The sequence below is a fragment of the Vulpes vulpes genome, chromosome 16 (assembly GCF_048418805.1).
Source record: "Vulpes vulpes isolate BD-2025 chromosome 16, VulVul3, whole genome shotgun sequence".
NCBI classification, from domain to species: Eukaryota; Metazoa; Chordata; class Mammalia; order Carnivora; family Canidae; genus Vulpes; species Vulpes vulpes.
This window is the reverse complement of record NC_132795.1, coordinates 46,933,625-46,952,283: the sequence shown is the minus strand read 5'-3', so window position 1 is coordinate 46,952,283 and position 18,659 is coordinate 46,933,625. Positions and strand designations below refer to the sequence as shown.

Here is an 18,659-nt window from a genome sequence, read left to right as displayed (position 1 = left end):
CCCTGCCCCTCTCAGCACCCCCTCCCCTGCGCCCCATTTCTGAGCTTCCTATGGGCAACCCCTGTCCTGTCTAGTTTGCTGGGAGACCTGTCCTCCTGGGTGCTGGAGGGCCCGGAGCCTTGGAGCTGGGTGGGATGTCTCTCCTGCCTCCTGCTCTGGCAGAGGCTGAGAAATACGAGTCTAGGCGAGTAGGGGCGAGGCGGATGCCCTCTCCTCCTGGAGCCACTACAGTGCTTGGCGCGCATGCTGAGCCCTTGGAGCCCGTGTAGGGAGCGGGCTTCTCATGTCAGGACTCTGACTTCTGGAAACCTGGCTCAGGGCAGCACCCTAAATGAAAACCTTTGTGCACATTCTTGTTTAAAATATTGAAAGCATAAAAATCATCTAAATTTTGACCAACTAAAGGTATATATGTACCTCATTGAAATATTGGGCACATATGAAAAAGTAATATGGAAAATACTTGTTATGCTATTACGGGAAAATAAATCTGCAGAGCTTGTGCTGGAAACTACGTGTTGAAAAAGAGTGAACGCGAGTCCCTGCTTCTCTTCCCTTTATTCCTGCACAAGCATGTCTTCGTTGTTTCCAAAGTATTATAGGTGCTTATTAGAGACCCGTAAATGCAAATAGAAACATCCACGGAAAAAACAAAAATAAAAAAAAGCAAAGATATTCATTACAAACAAAAAATCTGACCACAGTAAAAGTACCCTTGTTAGGACTCATGTAAGGATGTGTGAACTTGCCCTCCAGGCAGGCTGAACACAGTGCTCGGGTAAGTGTGTATTCATCACCACTCTTAAAAACATTATACAAAGTAGAATTTCTCTATTTTAAAGTATTACTTTTCCGTTATAAAGAGCTCATGGTCATGATGGAAATCTTGGAACCTGCAGAAAATAGAAGGAAGGTAAAGTCCTCATATTTACTCAAAGACAACTCTTGCTGGTATTTTGGTTATTTTTCCCCCTTTCTATATATGGATTCTTATTTTATTTTGTCTGTGACCAGAGAGAGATCGAGGGATCCAATGAAAAATTTAAGGCAAGAAGATTAAAGCAAAGTAGCCGAGGTCACCATGCAACGAGCTTTGTGCAGTGAAAGACGGTCTTTGCACAGTGAGTCTCTAGTTATGAAACCCAGACCCACAAATTCCTGATTCAGAAATGTTTGAGCAGCAAGAAAAAGGACGAAAACAGATCTGAAAATAAATTTAAAAAATATATTTTGTTTATTCATGAGAAACACAGAGAGAGAAGCAGGCTCCATGCAGGGAGCCCGAGGCGGGACTCGGGGGTCACGCTCTGAGCTGAAGGCAGACGCTCCATGGCTGAGCCACCCAGGCGGCCCTGAAAATAAACTTAGTAAGGTACAACCAACTCACGTACACACTGGATTCTGGATCCTATGTGTGCAGAACACCATTCTCTCTGGGTGGCAATGTAATAGGTGTGACATTAAGCGTTCAGCCCTGAGGGAAACCCCAGGGTCCGACTAGCCGAGGAGGGGGGTCCAGGCTGGCTGGGCTGCTAGAAGCTGCTGGAGGACAGCTGACCCTGTGGCCCTGTGACCGGGCGCCTGGTCCTGGGACTGCATGCGGACTGCTGTCCCTTCCAGCTTCGCTCAGGTTCAGGCAGGAGGAGGAGCAAAGGCACAGGGGCCCGCAGCTGGTCTTAGGCCCCAGTGAGGTGTAGGCAGGAGGGAGGCCCGGGGGGCGGGGGGAGGAAAGCCGGTGTCAAGTCCAAACTCAAGGCCTCCCTGAGCCATCGCCCGAAGGATGTGAAGCAGGAACATTTACCTGCTGGCTTCTGGCCCCTGGGGGTGGGGGGTGAGGGCACATATTGGGCAAATATTGGGCACATATGAAAAGGGTAGCGTCCGCCCTCAGAGCAGCTCACGGGCAGGTGAGAGCAGAGGGAGGAAGCGGGTCTTCCTGGGATCGCCGGCCAGCCACAGCTAAGGTCAGAAGACCTGCCCCCGGCCTTCTGATCCTTCAGTGCTGAGCAGTGTTTCTCACCTTCTCCTGACCAGGGAGCATGTGGGAAGACGCTCCTCCACCCAGCAAGCAGGGACCCAAGGCCGGCGTCCTGGGATGCGGGTGACAGGGAAGTAGGTGGTATTGGGGATCATCGCCTCGGCACTGAGCAGAGTAGGGGACCTGGCTCCTCAGCCCCCAAACCACCGCTGTGAGCTGGCCTCACCTGGTGCAGGTGTGGACACGGGGGTGCGGGGCCTGTGCAGGGGTCAGGTGCGTGTGGACAGGCGTTGGCGCGTCGCATGGAAGCTCCCCGAGTGTGCCCACCCCACCGCCCAGGTCATGTTCTGTGGAATTCCCGACCTGCGAATGAGGTCCTTGTACACGGAGCTTGGCGGAGGAGAGATTCAACCATTTACCCTGAAAGCTGCCTCGGCCGTCATTTCAGCGGATGGCAAGAGGAGGAACTTTGATTTACTTTGTTATTTCCTTTGGGCAGATTCGGAGCAGGCACATGGCCAGGCGCCTGGAGCCCCCACAGAGCCCCGCCCTCTGCCCGGGGTGGGGGGCACCCCCCTTGGCCTTCATCCAGACCTGCCTGCACTCTGTTGGGGCGCCTGCATGAGGGTTCCGTGGAGGGAGACAGCCGCCCCGCACTCGCATCCACAGAAGGGATGGGGCAAGCTCCTGCCCAGTCCTTCCTTGGGGACCCCCGGGAGGGACCCCCGGGGAGGTATCCCAGGGTGGGCGGCTCGTCCAATCGGGGTGGCAGCAGGGGACGAGGAGGTCCTGCTGCTCAGGCACGGCCCCTCCCCAGCGTGCACAGCCTCCCGTGGGGTGGCAGGTGGCACAGGTGGATCCCCAGGGGAGATCCTCCATCTCCTGCCCCAAACCCAGCACGTCGCGCGGGCCCTCTGGAGGGGACCAGTCGTCCTCCCGACAGCCCAGGTGTGCTGGGATTAGGACAGTGTGGTTAGTACTTCTCTATCACTTAGCGTGTGGTCACCACCAGGCTGCGGAGCGGACTCTGGATAACGTAACCGCAGGGAAATTTCTTGGGAGGATGTTGGGACTTGCAGGGTAGAAAGAAGGCACGACAAGGGGTCACCACCTGGGGACCCATGTCTGGGCCAAGGCCGGCACCAGGGTGACTGCCCTCCCTCCAGGCCGCAGGGGGACTGCAGTTCCCAAGGGGCATGGGGGTTCCCTGGGGAGGCAGGCCCCGGGGCACCACGTTGTTCCAGGGTTTGCAAGATGATGAGGAGACGTTTCCACTCTCGCTGTGGAATCCCGGGCCAGGCCGCCCCACAACAGCTCTCTCCAGGGCCCTGGTGGCCGGTCAGCTCCCGTGGCACCCCAGGCCCCTCTTTCTCCGTCGGGTCCCTTTCTCCTGAGACCACCTGAGGCTGCCCCTCCTTGCCGTGGCGGGGGTGGGCCATGACCACCCAGAGGAAGGGTCACACACAGGAACCACTCCTCCGTTACTGCCCGCCCTGCCCCAGCCTGGCGTCAGGGAGGCGACAGGACACACGGGACCCCTGAGAGACTGTCGGGTGCAGGAAGGTTAGGGCACAGCTCCCCGGGATGTCTGGGCATCGCCTGCGGGGCTCTAACTAGTACTTGAAACTCAGGGAAGAGGCCAGTTTAAGGAGGATCCCGCGGAAACGGCCCCTTTGCTCCCCCTTCTGGCCACCTGGGGGACAGGCCAGCCTGTGAGCAGGGAGGTGAGGAGGGGAGCAGATGTCCCCGGATCCCTCCTCCCCCCAGCGCACCTAAGGGGAAGTGCGCTGGCAGCCAGCTCCAAGCAGCCCAGCTGGGCTCCGGGCAGGGGAGGCCCAACGCGGTGGCTCTGTGGGGGAATGACCAGTCTTAAGCTCACAGGATAAGGGGCAGTTTTTTAAATCAACAGTAGCAGGGAGGAAAGGGAAGTTCAGGGACATTGCAGACAGCCTTTCAGGCCACGACGAGTGTGCGCATGAACATGTGTGCGTACGTACGTGTGCCATGTGCTCACATGCGTGTCTCTGCACGTATGCACGCATTAAAAAAAATTTTTTTTAAAGATTTTATTTATTTATTCATGAGTGACAGAGAGAGAGAGAGAGAGGCAGAGACACAGGCAGAGGTAGAAGCAGGCTCCACACAGGGAGCCCAACATGGGACTCGATCCTGGGTCTCCAGGATCAGGCCCTGGGCCGAAGGTGGCGCTAAACCGCTGAGCCCCCTGGGCAGCCCTGCATGCATGTTTGCAAGTGTGCGCACACACACACACGTGATGTATGAGGAGCAGCTGAAAGGATGAGAGACAAGCACGTCTGCCTGCAAAAGCATCACAGCAAAACCAAAAGTAGGGTAAGAGGGTGAGAGTCTGCTTCTCTCCAAACCACGGGAGCAAGGGGGTGGGTTTCAACACCATCCTCAGATCTCAGCCAGCAGAGAAGCCCCGCCCTCCCCAACAATTATGCTCTTACAGGACCCGCACTCTTCCTCTGTGGTATTTCTCAGCGAAATTCTCGTTTCTACTGAAGAAGAAAATACACAGGTGACGACATAAGCATGTGGCCGTACTGCTCTATGTATACGTGCGTCTCACGTTTCCACCCTTCAGTCAAGTCAGAACATCTGCAGCCTCTCATGTTCCCCAGTGACCCTTCTCGGGCACCATCCATGTGCCCCTGCCCCCACTCAGGAGGAAGGGGTGCCTATGGTGCCGAATTCCCCAAGATCGCAGGGTTGAAGCCCCTATCCCTTGGTAGGTCAGATGTGCTGGGGGAACAGGGATGGGTCCCCTCTGGTGATCTGCACCCCAGCAGCCTGCTCAGCACTGGGTGGTGAATAAACCTTACCCAGGTGGGCAGCAGGCCTGGAGAAGCACCTGTGCCTGGTGCTGTGCATGGGTGTTAGCGTGGGTGTGGTTCTTGCTGGGCAGTCGGTCTTTGGATGCACAGATGGCGTGCCCGCTCCGGTTCCTCAGTCATCACTCTGGAATCTTCTTGAGGTGACTGTGTGACCCACTGGAAGAGAAGCTGCAGTCTGCAGGGGGAGGTCATGCCTGGCTCATCTGGGGCCAGGCCTCCACTCACACAGGTGCACAAGGGCCCTCCTTTTGCCAGCGTCACTGGCTGCAAGGGTCCCCAAGAAGCCACTGCCCTATGGGGGGGAGCTCCAAGATGCAGCAGGACCTGGGCGTGGTCAGTGCAGCCCCCAGGGCAGATGAGAAGTGATGGGAGAGCCACAGGGAGCAGACGGGGTGGGCCTCAGCGTCGGTGCCACAGGCCCCCTCTCCAGACCACTTGCTCGCCCACGTGGCCCCACACATCTCATTCACACATCCCCTTCCAGCAAGACCTCTTTTGGCAGAAGGTAACTGATAACCACTAGCAGCGGCTTAAACAGGAAGGGTTCACTATACTGTGAGCTCTGCAGATGGGGCCTGGAGATGCTGGCGGGGCTGCTGCGTGATGCTGGCTGGGGCAGTGGTAGCACGGTGCCGTCCTCACTGCCCCCAGAGGAAGGATGCTGGAGGGGACCCAGGGGTCAAGGGGGACTGCCTCGATCCTTCACTGACCAGGACTCTTGGTCACATGCCATTCTTGGACTAAGAATTGGATTGGACTGTGACTGGCTCTGCTGGTCAGGGAGAGGCTGCGCTCCTAGTCCATGGGCCTCTGCCCAACACTGGGTCAGTGGGGGTCTATGAGGGCAGTGGGTGGCTGCCCACGCTGGGGCCTCAAGCACCCAGACTGTGCCCTTCCCATCGAGCCAGCGCTGAGCGAGCACAGGGGGCACCCGTGGACGTGCCCTCAGCACACACACAAGGTGGCTCTGTGGCACAGGTGGGCAGCTGGGGCAGAGCACACGGACCCCAGCAGAGGCCAGCCAGGCCATTGTGCCGAGGACCAAGGGCTGCTGGGCGGGGAGAAGGCAGGCCTCGGCGGGAACAGGGCCCCTCGGGGGTGTGAGCTCAATTCTGATCCTGGGGGCAGCCTGCAGAGCTTTGAGCAGGGATGCAGCCAAACCTGAGCTATGCCTGTGTCGCTGGCGGGAAACAGGAAACATGTGTGAGGGGTGGAAATGTGGAGCCTCAGCGGGGGCCGAGGCAGGGCCTGAGTACCTCAGGAGCTTATCTCCCCTTACCCCCATCTGGAACGTGCAAATCATCTCCCGCCCTCAGACAGGTGTCTGATAGCCCTGGCGCTGCCCGCTGCCCACTGTCCCTCGTGCCTGCTGCGACCTGCCCCTGGCACTCGGGCACCTCCTAGGCTCCTTGAAGGGACATGCTCACACTCAGGAACGAGCTTGCACTGACACGATACAATCACAAGATGCCTGCGTTCCTATCCCAGCCAACCTCTGATGGCTCGATGACCTTGCTCTGCCTCAGTTTCCTCATTTGTAAGGCAGGCAGAACAGCACCTACCTCGGGGTTATCACAAAGATTAGATGCAATATCACACCTATGAGTACCAGCTGGTGTTATTAGCGTTCTCAGGTACATGCCTGGGTGGGGCGAGGGCCTGGCTGGCCCGTGCCAGTGCTCTCAGGCCTGGGGCTCAGGGCAGTGGCAGCAGGATGGCCGGGGGGTACAGCCAGGCTGACAGCAGATCTGCAGGGCAGGGTCCTCGCCTCGGGCCATCTGGCTGGGGCTGAAGGTCACGGTGGCGTCAAACTGGGCCTTGAGCAGCTGAAGTTGCTTCAGCGCCTGCAGTGCCTCTGGGGCGACCTCAGCCATTCCTCCCAGGAGGTTGTAGTTCTCACCAGGGTCCTCAGACAAGTCAAAGAGCAGTGGGGGCTCATGGGCAGTCAGAGGGCTGGAGGCGTGGCAGGCAGGGTCCGGTGTGGTGTCACTGTGGGGAGAGCCTGGGGAGGAGGGCAGGTCTCTGCAAAGGGCAAGAAGGACAGGAGGGGCCAGGCTCTGGGGCTACCAGGGGATCAGCAGGGCGGGGGAGAGGAGATTACCCTGGGTGAAGAAGTGAGCTTTGTACTTCCCACTGCGCACAGCAAAGACCCCGTGGACCTCGTCCGGGTAGGCCGAATAGAAGAAGAGAGACTGCCGGGGGCTCTGGGGGCAAAGTCAGGGATCACAGGGTGGCCAGAGCCCCCCAGCACTGACCTGCATGTACCCAGAGCCATCAGCCTGTGTCAGGCCCTGGACATGCAGCTGCTCCTTGCCCACCCGAAACCTCACTGGCAGCACCACCTGGGTGCTGGGGTCAACAGAGGAGCTGTGGAGTGGGGGGGTAGAGCCAGGGTCTCAGGGTTGTGAGCACTACCCTGCCTGTGCCCAGCAGCAGGGGGCTGAGATCAACACCATCCAAGGTGACGTTGGGCAGCGGGGCCCCGGTCAGAGACGCCAGCGTGGGCAGCAGGTCCAGGGAGCTGGCCAGCTCATGGGTCACACCTGGAGGCAGAAGGCTGTGTGTGATCAGTCTATTTGCCACCAGGACTGGGGAGGTGGGGCTGGGGGTTCATGAGGAGAGGGCCTGGAGACTGACCAGGAGCAATGTGGCCTGGCCAGAAGGCCAAGGCAGGCTCGCGGACACCCCCATCAAAGGTGGTTCCCTTTCCACAACGAAGAAGGCCAGAGCAGCCACCATGGGACATCCTCATCGTCTCAGGCCTGGATGCACAGGGGACCAACAGTGACGCTCAGGGGGACCCCTGGTGACCCCGCCCCAGTTACACGCGGTGCATGAAAATAACCAGCAAGCACCCCATGTACTCGTGGCCCCCCGCCTCCCGCGTGCCCCGTGGGTCACAGCACACAGCCAGCATCTCCTCAAACAACTGTGTCCCGCTACGTCCTCAGCCAGTGCTCAGGATGGGGAGACCCCAGTGACCGCTGCTGAGGGACCCACCAGCACTTCCCCACCCCCTGCCAGCAAACCCATTGTCTGCAGTGAAGATGACCAGTGTCTCTCCGAGCAGCCCCAGGTCCCCCACAGCTGTCATCAGGGCCCCCACAGCTGCATCCAGCTCCATCAGGGAGTCCCCGAACGGCCCTCGGCCTGAGCGCCCGGAGAAGCTCTGCCCCCCGAACTGGGGGTAGTGGGTGTGCTGTGGGCGGAGACAGGGGTTAGCACTGGGTAGGGCTGCAGGGCAGGAGGGAGCAGGCCAGGGGCACTCACGTGGGAGGCGTAGTACAGGAAAAACGGGCGGCCCTGGCGCTGGGCATCAGCCATGAGGTCACGGGCGAAAGCCACGTAGCGGGCCTCGAGTCCAGGCAGCCAGGGGGGCTGAGCCTCCACGGACAGGTTGGCCAGCAGCGGGATGGGGACCAGGCCCTGGTCGCAGCTGCCATCACAGGGGGTGGACGGCGGAAAGCAGGTCAGGTTCTGGCAAGGGCCCTGGCGGAGCGGTTCCGTTCAGGAGACTGGGCTGCTGGCAGGCCTGGCCGGTCGCGGGGCCGGGGCTCACGGGCTCCTACCTGGTCGTGCGAGTACGGGATGCCCAGGAACCGGTGGAAGCCCTGGTGGGGGGGCAGGAAGGCCCCGTCGGGCCCCACCCCAAGGTGCCACTTGCCGGCGATCCCCGTCAGGTAGCCGCGGGCAGCCAGGACCTCGGCCAGGGTCACCTCCTCCAGGGGCAGGCCCCCGCGGGAGCCGGGCTCCAGGACGCCGGGGTACAGGCCCATCCGCACCGGCAGCCGCCCGGTCAGGAGCGCGGCCCTGCGGGACCGGGCGAGGCTGAGACCGACACGAGGCCGGGGGCGGACGCGCCCCCCGCCCCCCCCCCCCCCCCCCCCCCCGGCCGAGGGAGCGACCCGCTTACCGGGAGGGCGTGCACAGGGACGTGGGCACGTAGAAGTCGGTGAAGCGCAGCCCCCCGGCGGCCAGCTGGTCCAGGTTGGGCGTGGCGGAGCTGGGGTGCCCGTAGCAGCCCAGGTCCCCGTAGCCCAGGTCATCGGCGAAGATCAGCACGATGTTCGGCGGCCCAGCGGCGGCCAGGCCGACGGCCGAGGCCAGGGCGAGGGCCCACAGCGGCCCCATGGCGCCCGGCGCCAGCGGCCTGGGACGGAGGGCGAGCCGGCCGCAGCGAGTCCCACCCGGGCCGACCCAGGCGCGGCCCCACCCGGGGCCCCAGACCCAGGCGCTACGCCTCGCCTCTGCGGGATTCCGACTCCGGGAACGACGCCCTCCTGGAGGCCCGACCCGAATACTCCCGACAACCCCCTCCCGGCCTCCCAGCGGGCTTCCGGGGACCGCTGACCCCAACAGCACCCGGAGGCCGCGGCCCGGACAGAACCCCGGGGCTCGGCCTCGAGGTCGGGGGCAGGAGTCACATGACGCTGACCCCCGGGGCCCGCGCGGCGGGACGAGGGCAGTACCGGGCGGAGCAGGGGCGGGACGGGACCGCGAACCGCGGACCGCAGGGGCCCCGTGGGCGCTTCCGCCTCGGCCCGCCCCGCCCCCGACTCCGCCCCGCCCCGCCCCGCGGTCCCGTGACCCTCCGCGCGCGCAGCCCGGGCGGGCCCTCGTTGGGGCGGGGCCTCGTTGGAGGCGGGGCCTCGTTGGGGGCGGGCTTGCTCGCACGCGGCATGGGGCGGGGCTGGGCTCGGGGCTGGGCTCGGGGTTGGGCTCGGGGTTGCGGGGCGCGCGGCCGGCCCCGCCCCGTCCCGTCCCCCTCTCCGCCCCGCCCCGCGGTCCCGTGACCCTCCGCGCGCGGCAGGCCGGGCGGGCCTCGTTGGAGCGGGGCCTCGTCGGGGGTGGGGCCTACTCTCACGCGGCCTGGGGCGGGGTTGGGCGCTGGGTTGAGGGGCGCGCGCCCGGGCCCGCTTCGCACCCCTGGGCCGTTGGAGGGGCGGGCAGGGCGGGGCCTCCGACCTCGGGGGCTGGGAGACTCGGGGTCCTTTACGAAAGGACCTGAGTGCGGGGAGGGGGCGGGGTGCCTTGGGCATCCTGGATGAGCCACGCGGAGCGAAGGCCGCGGTGTCCACCGACCGCGGGCTCTTTGCTCAACGTTACTTCCGGTGCTTTTCTTGAAACGCGAGACAGCAAACTCTTTCAGACCCTTTCCGTGCACGCGTCTGTGTGTGTGTGTGTAGTGCGCGTACGGTTTGGGGTGTGCATCTGGTACCTGGGCTCTGACCTGCCCGGGGTCACACTAGGGCCAGAGCTGCAGCACCGGTGACCTTGCAGACCGGGCTTCACCTGTCTGGCCCCCGTTGGTTTAGCTGCCTCAAAGGGATGGAGTGGCCAGAGGATGGCTAGGTGGGTAACGGGGCCCCCAGCCGCAGCTCCCCCAGGGCAGCTCCCACCGCCCCAGGAAACTCTCCAGGACCGCTTTCTGGCCTGTTTCCCTCACAAACTCAGGGCATCCCTCTGGGACTCTGACCTCAGGAAGATCAGGACCTGGGTTCCCGGTTGGGGAGGCTTTCCGTGGCTGCTGACGGTGGAGCAGGGCTCAGAGTGGACCGCGCAGCACATGTCCTCTGGGGACTGCAGTGGGGGACCAAGACACGGGTCCACTGAAGTCCAGCCCTGGCTGGGGAGCTGGCACTTTCCTGATGAAACAGGAAGGCTCAAGACATGGGGGAGTGTGGAGGAGCAAAACTGGCAGGGCGGGAACTCTCGGGAATCGGGCTGGCCTGGGGGTTGGGGTTAAGGCTAGCTGCTGACCTTGTGAGGACAGGAAGGGGCCAGTTTGGCAACCTATCCCCTTGGTGTCTTATCCCAGGGTGGTTTCTGGGCCTTTGCGTGGGAGTGGGATGGGGTTGAGTGGCCAGAACAGGAAGTTTTTCCATGGCCCAGAAATCTTTGAACCTGTAATTGGAGCTATCACAGCTGGTCGGCGCTGTGAATTGGAGTTTAAAAGGAGTCAACCAAAAGCACTTTCTTCCCTTTCAGCGGCGAGCTGGAAACTACCCCAGGCGGCAGAGGACCTGCCCTGATTCTCGGGAAGAGCCTGCCTGGGGTTGTAATGTTATGCAAATGGCTGGCATCTTCCCCTGCGGTTCCTGAAGGCCCCTCAGGTGTGTGCACACGGGCTGGCCAGCGGAGCCAGCCCAGCCCTGACCTCTAGGTAGGGGGAAGGTCTGTGTGCTGCCAGCTATGTTTGTTCAAAGCCAAGCCTCTGCAGGCGTCTGAGTCTTTTGGAGATATGAGTTCTTTTTTGGCACTGCTGCAGGAGCTGGCAGGAGGGTCAGCTTGGGATAGAGCCCTGATGGGAGGCAGCCTGCCAGCGTGCATGATGTGGCTCTGGACGCCTGGGACATTGCTAATTTGGAACTGACGCCCACAGTTAGGAGAGGGGGGCCTTGCAATGAGTGGTGCTGGTCTTGTGCTTCTGTACCTAGGACAAGGCATGAGAGGCCTGTGTCTCCTGGGCCTGCGTGGGGTGGGTGGGGTGGGTGAGTGGCTTCAGTGAGAACGCCCAGCCCACGGGGGAGAATTCTGCAGCAGTTCTGGGGCTGGCTGATGTGGGGGCCCAGGATGTCAGAAGCCATCTGTGCAGGCCCCCAGTTCCTCCCTCCTTGCCCTCAGGAACTGCTAGACCTCAACCTGGTCCACCAGGTGGTATTTCCTCCCCCACAGCCACCCTGACCTGGTGGATTGGTCCCAGTTCCCACGTGGCAGGCTGGTAGGTGCATGTCTCCACCTAGAGAGGGAGGTTTGGTTTGCTTGACCAAACTTTAGTCCGTCTTCTGAACCTTTTCCTGGGCCCATCTGTGCACTTCCTTGTAAATCTCAGTGTTAGCAAGAACGCTCCACCCTTGATATCTGATTAGGTTGTTTTAATTTTTTTTCAAGATTTTATCTATGTGATAGCCCGAGAGAGTGTGTGTGTTCGGGGGGGGGGGGGGGGACGTAGGAGCAGAGAGAGAAGCAGGCTCCCCTCTGAGCAGGGAGCCCAAACCATGGATCCTAGGACCCCAGGATCTTGACCTGAGCTGAAGGCAGCTGCTCAACCCTCAGTCAACAGCCACCCAGGGTCACTCTGATCAGGGTCTTGATCCCCGCCCCCGCAAGCTGACATCTGATCACCTGGTCTGTCTTTGGCCAGAATCCTGGTGGGTTGGTCTAGCCAGAACCCCCCTTACCCCTGATGTTTTTAGTGAAAAAGTTGTTTTTTTACACTGACCCCCACCTGCTCCTTAGCTGTTGTAGGTCAAGGTTTCCTTGACCCTCATAGGATCCCTCGCTGGGTCTGGAAACTAAACTGACAAAGACAGATGAACAGGAGAAAGCCCACACATTTATTTAATTTTATAAGGTTTCCTTGACATGGGAGACTTCATAAGGAAATGACCCAAAGAATCTGTTAAACTTGAGTATCTTGTTCTAGGTTTGGTGGCTCCTGGACAGCTGCAGGAGAATATGGCAGGTTAAGGAGTCTGAGGGTTAGTGTGGTAGATGGGGGAAGCTCAGCAAGGCCAGTGTGTTGGGATCCTTTCCTTTGTCTTTGGCATAAGAGCGCTCCTGTTCTCTGGGGATAGGGGGAGTACCTCTCACAGGGGGGTTCATGGCCTGTTTCAGGGGACACGGGCAGCGGAGGTCAGAATGGCCTTCCTGCTGCTGCTGTTGCTTCAAACTATGTCAGCTTAACATACTCAGGACACTCAGGACGGGACGCCTGGGGGGCTCGGTGGTTTAGCGCCGCCTTCAGTCCAGGGCGTGATCCTGGAGTCCAGGGATCTAGTCCCACGTCGGGCTCCCTGCCTGGAGCTTGCTTCTCCCTCTGCCTGTGTCTCTGCCTCTCTCTCTGTGTGTGTGTCTCTCATGAATAAATAAATGAAATCTTAAAAAAAAATAAAAAAACAGACTCAGGATGCAAGGTGTCATATTTTGGGGTAGTGTGTTCTGAACTGTATCACTATGAATTCCTACTTGCCTGTGCTGCAATCAGAATTGAGCCGCCACTGTAAAATTCCATCACAGTGGTATGTGTACCTACTGTGATGGTCCTGAATTAAGTGTGCCTGTTGTGTTTAACTGGTTAAATGTATTCTTTTAAAAAAATTCCAGGTAGTTGACACAGTGTTATATTAGTCTCAGTCCAATATTGTAGTCCAGCAGTCCCATCCATCACTCACTGCCCATCGTGGTAACTGCCCTCTTAACCTCCGTCATCTATTTCACCCCCATCCCCTCTGGTAACCACTTGGTTGTTCTCTCTAGTTAGGAGTCTATTTCTTGGTTTGTCTCTTTTTGTTTGTTTGCTTTGTTTCTTAAATTCTACATATGAGTGAAATCATATGATACTTGTCTTTCTCTGACTTATTTCATTTAGCATTATAATATCTAGCTCCATCCATGTTGCTGCAAATGGTAAGATTTCATTCCTTTTTTAAAAAGATTTTATCCATTTATTCGTGAGAGACACACAGAGAGAGGCAGAGACACAGGCAGAGGGAGAAGCAGGCTCCACGCAGGGAACTTGATGTGGGACTCGATCCCGGGACTCCAGGATCACGCCCTGAACCGAAGGCAGAGGCTCAACTGCTGAGCCACCCAGGCGTTCCGAGATTTCATTCTTTTTGGTGACTGAATAATATTCCATTATGTGTATATACACACACACACCACGTCTCCTTTATCCATTCATCAGTCGATGGACACTTGAGCTGCTTCCATAATTTGGCTATTGTAGGTAATGCTGCTATAAACATAGGGGTGCATATATGTTTTTGAATTAGGGCTTTTGTATTCCTTGGGTAAATCCAGTAGTGGAATTAATGGATCCTAGGGTAGCCCTATTTTTAACATTTTGAGGACCCTCCACACTGTTTTCCAGAGTGGCTGCACTAGCTTGCAGTCCCACCAACTGCCTTCCCGTTTTAACAAGCATTGTGAATGATTCTTTAAGAGGGTGCTGACTGGGAGGCTCACATGGCATCCATGGGGTGGAGAGGGGAACGGGAGGGCTCCCAGAGACAGGGTGCCAAGGAGTGCTGGGGCTGGTGTGCAGCAGTGTGGCTCTCTGTGGCCCTGTCCCTCTGCCCCCCCCCCCCCCCCGCCCCACTGCCAATCTGTAGATATCCTCTAGCTTCAGGCCTCTGAGCTTGCTGTTCTCTATCGGAAACCCTTGACCTTAGATCAGCCTGGCTCATTCCCTACCTCCTTCAGGTCCATTGGGATGTCACTTTCCCAGTGAGGCCTTCCCTGGTGTCTGAGCTCCTTCTCCCGCCTCTGCCCAGTTGTGAGCCGCTGCCCTCGGGCTCTGTTGGCGGGGGGCATAAGCTAGTTGACGTAAGCAAGCCTTAGCCTCAGCTGGCATGTGGCAAGTCTGTATTACTCTTCTCACCATTATGTCGTCCTAGGGTGGTGCCGGGCCAGGAGCACGAGGACTTCCAGACACCCTGGATCCTCCACAGGGCGCTAGGGAAGATAGCTTGACAACAAGGTGGAGAGATGAGGACAGCTTGTCTGTTGAGTTACAAGCAGGGTCAGGTTGTCAGGTTTTACTCAGTCTTGCCTGCAAGGGGAGAGCCCCTGAGGGAGCACCTCACAGATGCAGCAGGCGGATCCCTGTCAGCCTCTGGCTACAGATCCCTTACCTGTGAATGACACTCAGCTGGGCAGGTGACGGGGTCCCCAGACATTGTTCTGTCATTAAAGTTCACCCACGAGGAATGCTGATGTCTGACGCTCTACCCAGACCGGGTGCGGGACAGTTCCTCCTACACGGTGCTTCACGGAGACCTGGTGTGCAGCAGCGGACTCTGGCCCCCATGTGTGTGGCAGCCGCCCCCCACCCCCAGAGCCTGGTGCAGGCCTGGGGAGCCATCCCGCCTGGGCCCCCGGGGCTTGAGGCAGAGGAGGCTGCATGGTAAATTCCTCGGGGGTCATAGGGTCGTAGTCCAGCCTTCCTGGGCAGGACAGGGGCAACTTCATGTAAACACAGAAGAGAAGACGTGGATGCCAAAATGATCGCACCGTTTTGCATACCCCCTCGGCAGGGTCCTGAGGAACGGACTGGAGGAAGACGGCCCCACATCAGTGGAACGGACCCGAGGGCCGGGGTGGCGGTGACTGCCCCCGAGTAATTGAGACCAGGGCTCAATTACAGCCCGGGTGATGACGCTGAGGCGCGGAAGACTCCTCGGTTTAATGGCGATGGAAAACGGAATTCAACTGAATAAATGTAAAGATCAAATTCGTTTTATTCAGTGACTCTTGGATCCGCTGGCATCTCCTCCAGCAAGAAGGGGCCTCCAAGGAGCTGCACACCTGGAAGGGCTTTAGGGGCAGACGATAGGGGGACAAGGCAGCTAGAGGGGTGGATTGCTTCAGGCAAGGCCACTTCCCTTAGGGGAGGCCGGGGGCTTATCATGCTCATAACCTAACTGTGGTGACCAGGAGAGTCTAGATTCGCTGGCTTGAAGTTCCACTGCCGGGAGAGGCTGAGACTGTCCTTAGGTTAGGTGCTAAGTGTTGCCGGTGCTTAGCAAAAGTGACTCCATTTTGGAGCTTGTTTCTTTTTAGCAGTGGAGAAAAAGATGTTGAAAGACTGAGACAGGAAGGTATTCTGCTTGACCTGCTCATTGTCCCCAAATGTCCTCTGAGATGTCCCCTCACCAAAATGTAAAGGGTGTAGTTTGGAGTAGGGAGGGCGACGGCAACACCCCTGAAAGGCTCTGGGGGAGCTGGCAGCTGGAGGGCGGAGAGGAGACAAAGGGAGGAGATAATGGGGTGGCAGGGGCCCTGTGGCCGGGCAGGTGTGGTCATCATATGGTCGAACACATTGGTGTGGACTCAGAGACCATGGGCCATGAAGTCACCCTCCAGGACACAAACAGAAGGCAGTGCCAGCAGAGGCTTGGGCGGTGGTGGAAAGACCCTGGGTCTCAGGAACTGGCCCGGACTTGACTCACAACACAGGAAAGTCACTCCAGCTCCTCTCCCAATTCCTGGACATGAGTCATTCACAGAGCCGGAGCCCTCTGCCAGAGGGAGAGACCTGGAGGAAACACTCAAGGCCACGCTAAGTCTTGCCCATGGCCTCCCCTGCCAGGAGGTGCAGCTTTTTGCTAGGATTGCTATTCAGTGGGGAGCGGGGAGGGGAGGGACACTTGAGGCTTTCGGGGGGGATTGCTGGGCACTTGGTTCTGAGTGAAAGCCATTTCCCATTCTCATGCCTCTATAGTCCAGTGACCAGCAGGAGGCCTGGGAAGTCAGGTGAGATACGCCTTCTGGGCCACAGTCCCTCTCACAGCGGACACGGTGGGTTTGTGAATCTACATTGTGTTAACTTCCCCAGTTGTTGAGGTGTACTGAGCAGCCAGCGCAACACCCCTTGCTCGTCCAGGCGACGACGTCCAAGGCAGGAAGCACAGTGAGGCCTCTAGAGCTCCCCTCTTATATCATTTGAGGAAACACCAGCTGCTTTGACAGCTAAATCCCAAAATCTCAGGGACTTAATACAACCCATGGTTTCTTGTTTACACAAAGTCCAGTTTGCAACATTGGCAGGGATGGTGGGTGGGCTCTCTGCTCTGCGTAGTCATTTAGGGACCAGAGCAAAGGAAGTGCTGCCATTTTCAACATGTGGATTTTCAACATCCTGGATGCTGACATCCAGCAAGCAGAAGGCTGAAGGGAAAGCGTGCAGGCGTGAGCAGGAGGCATCTATGGGTCAGACCTAGAGCAGCACATATCAGTTCCAGAACTCTGACATGGCCCTACCTACATACAAAAGGGGTTGAGAATGTGGTCAATTGGAGTCAGCAGTTGGGCACCAGCTTTCCTTCACCTCAGTTTGTCAACTGTGGCACAAAGAGTAACCCCCTAGGGGACCACTTCTATGGAGTTACGGGGCGGGGGGGGGGCATTCTTAGAAGCTCAGACTAGATGCTTCTCTTTCAGTCCTTCCAATGACGTTGTAGGCACTAATTCCAGTGTATTAAATCCCTTTCTGTTCAAATTAGCCAAACATGAGTCTGTAATCTGTATCCAAATTCTAGCTTTTGCAGTCAGTGAGATGAGAGGTTGGGGAACTGTGAGGCCAGTGTGTGAGGGATCACTTGGAGGGACATAGGAAATGTCAGAACTTGAGGTGAGCAAACAATCTGTCATCAGGATGCCAAAGTCCCGGGTGCCTGGGTGGCTAGTCGTTTAAGTGTCCAACTCTTGATTTCAGTTCAGGTCTTGTTCTCATGAGTTCAAGCCCTGAGTTGGGCTCTGACTTGGGCATAGAGCCTACTTAAAAAAAAAAAAAAAGACACCAAAGTCCCAAGTGAATGAGAGGACATAGATGACGAGGTGGGACCCATTTGTACACTACTATATTCCTAGTGTCTCCTATTTTGGTGTGTGTTTGTGTGTGTATGGGCCCATAATAAACATTTTAAAATGTAGAATGTCCTTCTGTTATTTCTGCATTTATTTAACATCTGTCTAGCAAACAATCATTAAGCACATATATGTGCTGACTGCTATGATTGAATATGAAAAGCATTTCTGGGGTGCCTGGCTCAGTCGGTAAAGCATGCACCTCTTGATCTCAGGGTTGAGTTCAAGCCTCACATTAGGTGTAGAGATTACTTCACAAAAATTAGAAAAAATAAAAAGAAAACCTTTCCAACAACATAATCTAATGCAAGACACTTGGAAATATTCACTAAAATATAATAAGCATTCTTTTAAATGTATATAGCTGAGCTTGAAAGAAAGCAAGAGATAGCCCCAGAGACACTAAATGAAGAGGAAACTAAAAGTAAGAAGGCAAGAAAGCATGATATCAGGAACATTCTCAGGACTTTTAAAGGCCTATAACTTCAGTAATAGGTTAGAAAGACTAGAAAAAAATCTGCTTTTCATAAAAGAGAAATAAAAGATTTTGTAACGATTTCACCACAAGATGAAAATTAAACCCTCAGAATTCATAAAGATAGTTTCTCTTCAAACAGGTGGGTTTTAAATATATGCTATCTGGGTGGTTTGGAATTGAGTTGAAGTGGTTGTAGGTTGGCAGCATTGGGGCACCTAGCAGGAGCAAGTGCAAATGCTCTGAAGGAGCTCAGTCTCAACTCAGTCTCTCCAGGTTCTCACAGATTGGATTAGCCAAACATGAGATCACAATCTAAAATCACAAACCATATAAGTATCCTAAAAATGGTCACAGAGATAAAAGACGCAAATGTGAACAGGAGGGACGCCTGGGGGGCTCAGTGGTTGAGCATCCGCCTTCAGCTCCAGATCCTGGGGCGTGATCCTGGAGTCCCAGGATTGAGTCCCGTGTCGGGCTCCTGGCATGGAGCCTGCTTCTCCCTCCACCTGTGTCTCTGCCTTTCTCTGTGTCTATCATAAAATAAGTAAAAATTAAAAAAGGTTTTATTTATTTATGAGAGATACGGGGGGAGAGAGAGAGAGACACAGGCAGAGGGAGAAGCAGACCCCACGCAGGGAGCCCAACTGGGGACTTGATCCCCAGTCTCCAGGACCAGGCCCTGGGCCGCAGGTGGCGCTCAACCGCTGAGCCACCCGGGCTGCCTGAGAATGTTTTAGAATGAAAGGGTCTAACATATTTAAAACTTTTTGAATCTTTAAAAAATTTCACACCTTACAATTTCATTAAATATATTCACAATGTTCTGGAACCATTACTGTTATCCATTTCCAGAACTTTTTCATCACACAAAACAGAAACTCTGTACCCATTAAAAAAATAGCTACCTATTCTCTCCAACCCGAGCCCCTGGTAACTTTTTTTTTTTTTTTTCCCCTGGTAACTTCTATTCTGC

At 57.1% G+C, this 18,659-nt stretch overlaps 1 protein-coding gene and 1 long non-coding RNA gene across 3 annotated transcripts; one reads left to right on the top strand and one right to left on the bottom strand.

Annotated features, from left to right (window-relative positions):
* Positions 1-4,029: 4,029 nt before the first annotated feature.
* ARSA (arylsulfatase A) lies at positions 4,030-9,390 on the bottom strand. 2 transcript variants are annotated; one of them, XR_011998003.1, is made up of 10 exons: positions 8,750-9,387; positions 8,406-8,646; positions 8,107-8,325; positions 7,866-8,035; positions 7,474-7,598; positions 7,252-7,379; positions 6,938-7,040; positions 6,479-6,838; positions 4,825-4,992; positions 4,030-4,500 (listed from the first exon to the last, which is right to left on the bottom strand). XR_011998003.1 is itself a non-coding variant. In XM_026019743.2 (8 exons), exons 1-8 carry the CDS (start codon positions 8,965-8,967, stop codon positions 6,519-6,521), a joined length of 1,524 nt encoding a protein of 507 aa, XP_025875528.1. In that variant the 5' UTR covers positions 8,968-9,390; the 3' UTR covers positions 6,437-6,518. The 2 variants fall into 2 exon arrangements, 1 of the variants encoding a protein (XP_025875528.1); XM_026019743.2 differs by lacking the exons at positions 4,030-4,500; positions 4,825-4,992 and having other exon boundaries at positions 6,437-6,838; positions 8,750-9,390.
* Positions 9,391-10,008: 618 nt separating this feature from the next.
* Positions 10,009-17,276, top strand: LOC112935872 (uncharacterized). The gene is made up of 3 exons (XR_003238232.2): positions 10,009-10,188; positions 10,825-10,949; positions 14,877-17,276. It is a non-coding gene; the product is annotated as an uncharacterized lncRNA (long non-coding RNA).
* The last annotated feature ends 1,383 nt before the right edge of the window (positions 17,277-18,659 follow it).

Bases quoted from the DNA above. Each gene is read 5' to 3' on its own strand.
- ARSA (XM_026019743.2), bottom strand. From the start codon at position 8,967: ATGGGGCCGCTGTGGGCCCTCGCCCTGGCCTCGGCCGTCGGCCTGGCC. The intron at 8,647-8,749 runs GTAAGCGGGTCG...CCGGTCCCGCAG, and splicing joins TCCCTGTGCACGCCCTCCCG to GGCCGCGCTCCTGACCGGGC. The intron at 7,599-7,865 runs GTTTGCTGGCAG...CTGTGCATCCAG, and splicing joins ATCTTCACTGCAGACAATGG to GCCTGAGACGATGAGGATGT.